This window comes from Herpailurus yagouaroundi, unplaced genomic scaffold (assembly GCF_014898765.1).
Source record: "Herpailurus yagouaroundi ecotype Mexico unplaced genomic scaffold, PumYag 182, whole genome shotgun sequence".
In the NCBI taxonomy this organism is placed as follows: Eukaryota; Metazoa; Chordata; class Mammalia; order Carnivora; family Felidae; genus Herpailurus; species Herpailurus yagouaroundi.
In genome coordinates this window covers 19,718,163-19,727,905 of record NW_024412413.1, presented here as the reverse complement: position 1 = coordinate 19,727,905, position 9,743 = coordinate 19,718,163, and the positions used below count along the sequence as shown (strand labels likewise).

General features: G+C 39.5%; 1 protein-coding gene across 2 annotated transcripts in view; it reads right to left on the bottom strand.

Annotated features, from left to right (window-relative positions):
• Positions 1-2,609: 2,609 nt before the first annotated feature.
• The window catches only part of WASHC3 (WASH complex subunit 3), a 97,120-nt gene continuing 89,986 nt past the window's right edge, over positions 2,610-9,743 (bottom strand). For both annotated transcript variants that reach the window (XR_005795347.1, XM_040491075.1), the window contains one exon: positions 2,610-3,119. Coding sequence is in view for 1 of the 2 variants with exons in the window: in XM_040491075.1 (XP_040347009.1) it covers positions 3,083-3,119 (37 nt within the window). In the remaining variant the exon portion in view is untranslated. The remainder of the gene's footprint in view (positions 3,120-9,743) is intronic.

Sequence of the window (9,743 nt, the reverse complement as noted above, 5' to 3'; positions counted from 1 at the left end):
GTTGGTGGTGGTGGTGGGGGGGGGGGCGCCCAGAGGCCTAGAGTTGGCAGGGAAGCTCCAAGGAGAGATAGAATTTAGCTGGCTCTGAACTCTGGTTAGAATTTGAATAAGAGAAAGAGAAAGAGAAGGAAGGAAAAATATGATTAAGACATGGAGTGGGGAATGAGCACTGAGAAGTAGCTAGGGGGTTGGAGGAAGGGACCAGGCTGAAATAAAAGAGTCTAGAGTTGGAAATGGGAAGGCTGATTGGCAATTTACTTGATGACCAGAGCTAATTGGCTCCCCATCTTCAGAGGTATCCCAAAGTAGCACTGAGAATCAGACTACAAAGAATGAAGATCCTCATGAAACCTAGGCCCAGCTGTGTAAACTCTGTTTTAGCCTTGGCCTTGCTGAAGGCAGATGCCTGGAGAGCCCAGTTGGGGGCTGGGTTGGAAGGATACTGCTTGAAAAGCTCCCCAGTGGCTGATCCAGAAACATCCAGACTCATACCACTGTCTCACTAGTTTCTTTCAGAAAGGGACTAAGGAGCATAAAGCAAACCCAGTCATCGTAACCCATCTGATAGCACTCTCCAGAGAGTTTATTAACCTAAATTTCTCTTATATTACCTATCTACCAGGACTTCCTGGTGAAGTTTAGGACTTGGGGACCTTTTTGAGCCATTCTGAGCAAACACCATCTTCAGATTATTTTCCTACTAAGGTGGCTTCTATCGTTTTCATTTGCAAAACCTTCTTTCTTCACATTTGAAAGAAACCCAGTACGACTGTTGTAATTTTTTTTCATGTAAATTATAAATGTTTAGAACCTCTGTCAAAAAAAAAAAAAAAAGAAATAAAAGCAGATGTTTTTCCTTATCCTGGTCCCAAGTAGTACCACATTAAAAAACAGTATTTTCAAGTCTTGCTAAAAAGTATCTCAAGAAAATAAACATTTGTTGAATGCAAACAAGAATAGAATATGGCACTTAAAAAAATTTTTTTTAATATTTATTTTTGAGAGACAGAGAGACAGAGCATGGGGACAGGCAGAGAGGGAGCTGGCTCCAGGCTCTGAGCTGTCAGCACAGAGCCCGATGTGGGGCTCAAACTCATGAACCACAAGATCATAACCTGAGCTGAAGTCCGACGCTTAACCAACTGAGCCACCCAGGTGCCCCCAGAATATGGCACTTTAAATATTAATATAGAATTCAGAGCAAAGGAATCTGAAGCCCAGAGAGACTGAGTGACCTGTATAAGGTCACAGAGTGAATATACAGCCAACTCAGAATCTGAACTTCATTCTCTCAAGCCCTAGCCTGAATACAGAAAGCCTAGTTAGTGCTTTCTATATTCTACGCAGAAGATGGACTGCAAAAGGAACCTATCCTAGTTTTGGACTCAGTTTGCAAGCCTCAGAATTTGGATCCCAACCCCAACTGCAACAGAGTTCAGAGATGCCTGGAAAACTTTTAAAGCCAAATCCAGCAACCTTTGCTCACTTCTCATTCTCACTGCCTCCATGACATTTGGTGCTGCTGACTGTACCCTCCTTGAATTCTCTCCAGCTCTGGCTCAAACTCATCTCTTTCATCACTGGTCTATCAGCAGGGGCTCTTCTTCAGAGTTGTTTTTCCTTTTACATTTCATTTCTGGGCTACTTTTTCTTTCTGTTCTACACCAGTGGGTCTCAGTCAGGGATATGCATCAGGATTTCTTGTGCAACCTATTTAAAACTTGGAAGTAGGGGTGCCTGGCTGGCTCAGTCCGTAGGGCATGTGACTCTTGATCTTGGGGTTGTGAGCTTGAGCCCCATGTTGGGTGCAGAGATTACTTAAAAATAAAATCTTACAGGGGCACCTGGGTGGCTCAGTCGGTTAAACGTCCGACTTTGGCTCAGGTCATGATCTCACGGTTTGTGAGTTTGAGCCCCACGTTGGGCTCTGTGCTGACAGCTCAGAGCCTGGAGCCTGCCTTGGATTTTGTGTCTACCTCTCTCTCTATCCCTCCCCCACTCACACTCTGTCTCTCTATCTCTGTCTCAAGAATAAACATTAAAATTTTTTCTAATAAAAAATAAAATCTTAAAAAAAAAAAAAAACTTGGAAGCATAATAGCCATAATTTGAAAAATCCCCTCAGGTGACTTTGATGGACACTCCTGTAGCAAAGAGTATTTTTGAAATATGGCTCCAAAATATTTCCCATCCCACATACCCTTCTGCGATGTGACCATGCCATTTTCCCCATCAAGAGGTAGAATCAATTTCTCAACTTCTTGAACATGATTAGGCCCTGTGACCAATAAAATGTAACAGAGTAACACTGTGCCAGTTCTAGGCATGGTCCTTTACTGGCCTGGTAGCTCTAACTCCTGCCTCTGTAAGAAGTATCATCAAATATCCTGAGACCACCATGATATGAGAAACCCAAGCCATATGGAGCACCTCAAATGATAAGACCCCATGTGTGGAGCATGGAGACACCATGTATGAGTGGAGAACCATCCTGAAAGTGGATCCTCCAGGCCCAGCCACTATAGTTAAGACCATGTAAAACAAAACTATCTAGCTTACCTAATCCTTCCTCAAATACTGACCAACAAAATAGTGAGCAAAATAAGTGGTTGTGTTAAGCTTTGTGTACTGGTTTATTGTCTTACTCAGTGATAGGTAAGCCAGACCAATCTCTCCCTCCGCATAAACACACAACCTTGTTCAGAACCATTGCTCTATACTGTCTACCAGGCCTATATGATTTCAGCCACTACCATGAGCTGACAGCTCAGAAATCATCTCCCCTCTGTCTGGGTATTTATATAGATGATCTGCTGGCACCTCAAATGCAATACATACTAAACTGAATACATCATTTCCCTGTTTAAAACTCCTGTTCTCTTGCAGTGAATTGCCCACACTATCTTCCACATCACCTTGGAGTATTTTTTTCACTCTCTTTCCCCTGGGGTAGCCAATAAGTCACAAAGTCCTTTAGTTCTTTTCTTCATATCTACTCTGTCATTGTTCCAGAGAGGTCTTTATCGTCTCTCAGCTGTAATGTAGTAGTGATCTCCCAAGTGATCTCCTTTTTACCATTTCTTCACTTCATCTCCCACATCATGGCCAGAATGATTTTCCTAAAACAGGAGTGGGCTCACATTATTTCTGTTCCCCCAAAACAACAATAACCCAGAACATTTACCAATAAAACTTTACACTTCTCAGTGTGGTAATCAACACCCTTCACTACTGAGCAATAAAGTAACTTCAACTCTCATTCATTACCTCCTTGTCTCAGTATAACTCCTGGCTACCTGATCTACCAGTTGCCTTTCCAGAACTCTGGGCTTCTGGATGACTCAGTCTGGAATACCTTTGCTCTCCTTTTTCATATGTAGAAAGTCTTTGTATATCTCAAAGTCCAGCTCAATTTTCATGTTTTTCTGGATGCAGTTTTGGGTTGTTCTTTTCCCCAGGGCTGTCACATACAGATGTGCAGATTGTATACTATACAACTCTAAGGAAAGACATTCACAATGACCACAACGTAAATTGCACCTCCTAGAGTTGTATAGTGCACAACTTACAACAACACATAAGTAATTATTTCATTCTCTGCACTCCTTAGACATGGTTCTTTATTTTGTTCTCTTAAAAATACTTTTATATTTTATATAAAATATTATATATTTTATATCAGTGCCTATATGCTAGGCACTGAGTAAAGACCACAAAGATGTGTTATGAGATTTTGGTCTTGAGAGGCTTAAAGTTAGGGCAGACAGGTATATAATCAAATGTATGCCAAAAACACTTTCACCTCTATTTTATCCTGAATTTATCCTTCCCCATTTTAGAGTTGGTTGAGAGCTCTATTTTAGTGCAAAATTCTTAGGGGCAGAAGTCATGTCTTATTTATCATAGCCCACAATGAACACTTGGCTTTGCACTGTATAGTGTCTCAGATAATGGTTATTAGATTGTATCAGATGTACCAGTTGTAACAAGAACAACCATTTATTGGCTCTGTACATGGAACACTGCTAACCCCATAATGCTGGATGAGGTTTAAAAAAATGTTTTATTTATTTTGAGAGAGAAGGAGAGTGAGAGTGAGAGTGAGAGAGAGAGAGAGAGAGAGAGAGAGAGAGAGAGAGAATCCCAATCAGGCTCTGTGCTGTCAGCACAGGGCCTGACCTGGGGCTCGATCTCATGAACTGTGAGATCATGACCTAAGCCAAAATCAAGAGGCAGACGCTTAACCACCTGAGCCACCCAGGCCCCCCATTTCCTTTCTAAATGGGCACTCAGCTAGACTGCTTTTCCTAGCTTTCCTTGCAGTTAGGTGCATACAGCTGAATTTTGGCCAAACAAATGTGGACAGAAAGTGATATGTAGCTAGGCCTGGCCTATATGAACTTTCTGCTTAATTTTCCACATTCTTTTTTCCACCTGAAGCTTGGTGGAGAGTACTCTGATGATCTAGAGCAGGTGGCACTATAAAAAAGAATGAGATTGCACCCTTGAAATATGATCATTGGCTGACCAAGAGTTCTTACATTATTGCATGAGGGAGAAATAAACCTTTATTATGTAAAGCTTAAATTTGGGGACTGCTTGAGTTTAACTTGCCTAATACAAATTCTAAGTTTAATGTAACATTCTCAGACTGATCATGACTACCTACATTTCAAGAGTACCCCCCAGTAAAGAAGATTCTAAAATTGCATTTATCACCCCCATTTAAGTATAAACCCTCTCATCTCTGTCATCAGAAATAATGGCCTTGTTCAATCTCTCACTTTTGTAATATTCAAAATACATGTGATGGAATAATACCAAAAAACTTCTCTTAAAATACATTTCAAGAAGCCTAGAGAAAACTCTTTGGTATAGAATTTGAAAAGGCCTAGAGATCCTTGCCCCTGGTTAGGACATTGCTTGTGCCCTTCACAGCAGGCTGCTGCTGTCTACTGATGTTGTCATGAGATGGAAATACTGATATTCAGGTCCACTGTGTGCTGGGAAAGAAATAGCAGGGACTATGCTTTGACTTCCTCAATGCCTTAGAGCCAGTTTGCCACTTGTCATAACTCCATGGTTTGTATTACTGTGACAAACTTACCACTTCTTGTTTTGGTTAAAAAAAAAAAAAAAACTCTAAGAGAGAAATGAGGCCACAAAATTGAGGAAGGCCCAATGCACACCTTTTTTCTTTCATTTACTCAACATACATCTTCTAGCACATATTATATTCACAACACTGTGTGTGTACGGGGAGGGTAGTTCAAACAAATATAATAAACAGATCTGCTTTGAGGGACGTTTTTAGACTGTTGGTATTTGACAGCAAGCAGCTATTTGAAAGACAGTATAGAGTAGAAACAGAATCCATCAATTACTGTGGTTTAAACTGGGCACTCACGCACTTAAGTTCAGTTTCCTCCTCTGTCATTTTTGAGGATCGTTGAGAGAATTAGAGAATTCCTTAGCATGATGCCTGGCAAATAGTAGGTGATAGCTCTTCTTACACAGGGAGACAACGCACACACACATGCCTAAACAGTTGGATATTCAAGAAATAGCAAATAATTGGCACAAATAAGAAAAGTTGGATGAGTTTGGAGGTGGGACTATCATATTGAGATGAATGGACAAAATAAGTTATTAGTTTTACTTAATTAAGGCTTTCTCTTAGAATATTTCTCATTTATAATCTAATGTGGATGCTAGATCTAAATGTAAAACTCTCATGCAGGAATCTCCAAAAAAGGTATAAATGGAGAGAGGATTTTTTTAAGTTTATTTATGTATTTTGAGAGAGAGTGTGTACGAGAGCACGTGTGAGTGAGGGAGGGGCAGAGAGAGAGAGGGAGAGAGGGAACCCCAAGCAGGCTCTGCACTGTCAGCATAGGACCCAAAGCAGGGCTTGAACTCACAAACTGAGATTATGACCTGAACTGAAATCAAGAGTCGGATGCTTAACCAACTGAGCCACCCAGGTACCCCAAGGAATTTTTTATTCCAGAAGAAAAGTTCCTGTATTAGATGAAAAAATTCACAACAGTACTGCTGACTTACACCTGTGTGTGTGTGTGTGTGTGTGTATGTGTGTGTGTAATAGGCATGCTACATACATGAAGGATAAGCCATAAAAATTGTTCATATGTTCAGGAACAAAGAGTTATAACATAATTTGTAAAATTATGGAGATCCAATGTTAGAAGAGGATCTTTCAATCCAAACCATTCATTTACAATAGAAGAAACAGAGTCAAACACAAGTAGGATATTGTGAAGCCAGGACCTGAATCTTAATTTCCAAGATTTCTGTCACAATGCTCTGACTACTAATTCCCTTGTCCTTAAGGCCTAAGAAGTAATTCCATACTGCCACTGGATAGAGCTTCTCAGAGGTCTTAGTTTTTAAGAGTGAATAATTCCAGTGAAGACTTCCCAGTACCATGGGCAGAGGTCAGGCTTGAACAAAAACTCTATGAAGGATTCCACAAAATAGTTAAAAATACTTAAAATAGCCCTCATTTATTGAACCCTTGCTTTGTGTCAGGCACTGTGCCAAACACTTTACATATATAATTATTTACTTAAATTTTCATTCATACATAATGTATGTCAGGCATCTACACTATGTGCTAGGATACAATAGTGAAAAGACATGCTTGGTTCTTGAGCTCATGGAACCTAGCTTTCCCCATAACAGAAATTCCATAAGATTTGTTTGTTTATTGCATCCATTTACAGGTGATAGAAAAGGCCCTGAGAATAACAATGATGGCATCCATATATTGACCACCTGCCCCACACCAGGCACTTTTCTGAGCACTCTCTGAGTAAATCTGATCAACAGCTCTATGAGATAAAAAACGGAGGCATAAGAAGCTACAGTGACTGGTGCAAGGTCACATAGGTAGTAAGAAGTGATCAAGGATTGGAATCAAGAGTATCTGATTCCAGTGTCCATGATTTTAACCTCTACATTATACTGACCAGTTGGATTTCTGCTCTTACTTTTTTCCCCCAATGTTTATTTATTTTGAGAGAGAGAGTGTGCACACACAAACAGAGAAGAGGCAGAGAGAAAGAGAGACAGAATCCCAAGCAGGCTCTGCACTGTCAGCGCAGAGCCCAATGAGGGGCTCAAACTCACAAACCATGAGATCATGACCTGAGCCAAAACTGAGAGTCAGATGCTTACCAGACTGAGCCTCCCAGATGCCCTTCAAACCTTTTTAAACAATTTTTTAAATTTATTTGTTTTGAGAGAGGGAGGGAGAAAGAGAGAGAGAGAAAAAGAGAGAGAGAGAGAGAATATGAATGTGAGTGGGGGAGGGGCTGAGAAGGGAGGGAGAGAGAGAGAATCCCAAGCAGGCTCTGTACTGCTAGTGCAGAGCTCCATGTGGTATCCAGACTCACAAACCGTGAGATCATGACCTAAGCCAAAATCAAGAGTCAGTTGCTCAACCAACTTGGCCACTCAGGCACCCCATTTGAACCTAGAGATTATTAAGAAATAGAGGCTGCTGGTAACAATATTGCTGTATCTACATTCAGACAAAACTATGTATTTTTCTGAGGTTGGGTTGCTTTATTTAAATATAGAGACAGCAAGTATCTACCTAAATATTCACACTCCTGTTAGAAAAAGACAATTTCTTCAGAATTAAATGCCAACCATAAAATTTATTGTGTAATAGAATTTACCCATCCGTTTAAGCCATCCTGTTGCAAGGTATAGACATACTCTTTGAGACAAAAAGCAGACTTGAACAATTTTCATTTTCACGTAAATTCTATTAAAGAAGAATGAAATAGTGAAATTGCAAAATTTCTCCATTCCCTTCCACCATATGGGTTTCTTTGAGGTTTAATAATATTATAAATAAAGCAGCTTCGAGATGAAATACAAAAGAGTGAACAACAATCTAAAAACATTTTGAAGAAGCAAGTATTATATCCCAGTGTTGCCAGGCTTTCAACATAAGTAAGATAGAAAACAGAGAGAGAATTCTCATTTGTTCTATCAAGAAAGCATAAATATTGGCTTCGTATTAAGCCAACCTCTTGCAGCTGTACACCAGCTCTCAACTATTAAAAAGATTCTTAAATTCCCAGGGAAACAAAAATCAATTTCAGCCATATAAGTCTGTATATAAATCTATTGTGGTTTATTCCAAATATTTTCTCATCAAGGAGTTTGGAACAAAAATTTTTTTGAAAGAGAAATTCTCCAGTTCACCCATTACACCATTATAAATATTTGAATGACTTCCAGTCACTTTGCCTAGAAAATCTCAATGTTTGTGTAGCATGCCAATGACAGCTCAGCAGCAATGTCAATACTTTTCATTATTTGGCAAGACAACCACTCATAGCAATAGATTGGAATTCTGACTGCCTTTTTCATATATTATATTTCACTTTTGTCACAGCACACAGGATGTTTACTCTTGCCCTCTCGGCAAGATACTCATTTCTGAGCTTATATTAAAAATCTATTTTATCTGTTAAAGCTTAGAATGAGCTAAGTGTTTACTGTTTTAATCCCAAATCAATGTGTGTAGTCAGGTCTTGAAAGAATTCCAATCACTGTAGCCCTTGTTCATATTTTAGATGGATAATGCTATTGGGTTGTTTTTCTTGGGCTCAATTTACATATTCTATTTGTAGGAATTATGGACACTGGTATGGTGACTATAGTTCAAACAGAGCAATGGATGTGTTATTAATTTTCTGGGTTTGGTAAGAATCTGTACTGGCAAAATGAAATATACACATTTATTAAAGTTTTGTGAAACAGAGTAGAATGGAGATGTGCTTCTCAAACTTTAGAGTGTTTTAGAACCTCTTGGAGAGGTTCTATAATCAGTGATTCTGATTCAGTAGGTCTAGATGGAGTTTGAGATTTTGATTTCTAACAACGTCCCAGGTGATGCTGATATTGTCATTTCAAGGACCATCTTTTGAGTGGAATAAAATGGAATGGCCAAAAGGGAAAGCAAAAATCTTGCTTTTCCATTTACAAACTTATTGATTTGGGGGTAATTTACTTAACGTATTTTGTTTTTTATAAATTTTTAGAAAGTTTTTTATTTATTTTTTTTTTTGAGAGACAGAGAGAGTGAGCAGAAAGAGAGGGAGAGAGAGAATCCCAAGGAAGCTCCTCACTGTTAGCATGGAGCCCGATGTGGGGCTCGAACTCACAAACCGTGACAGCATGATCTGAGCTGAACCCAAGACTCGGACACTTAACCAGTTGAGCTACCCAGGCGCCCTCACTTAATTTATTTTTAAGCCTTAGTTTCCTCATCTGCTCAATGGGGGGTTTATTAAGGATTAGCTAAGTCTGTATGGCACTTGACATAGTGCTGGACAGATACCTAGTATGTGTTCAATGAATAACGGCCATGGTTATGAGAGATGATACAGTCTCCTTCTCTGGGATCCAACTGGTTGAATCTGCAGTGCCTCTGCTTCATATCCTAGTGTATTTGGCAAATTACTTGTTAAGTGTGTCCAGATTAGGAGTGATCTGATCAGTGAGTTAGCAACTATTCAGAACTTGAATTGCTCAGGTGGGCTCTAAAACAGTTGAATATTTTGCTCCTTGGCCTTCAAACTAACTACCATACTGGAACTTTGATTCTCTGTACTTTGGATTAGTTTTCATTTAAATTACTTTATAGTCCACAGCTCCACAGTTATGTCTTCTTGTGAATGATCTTTTTAAGAACAACATCAGTT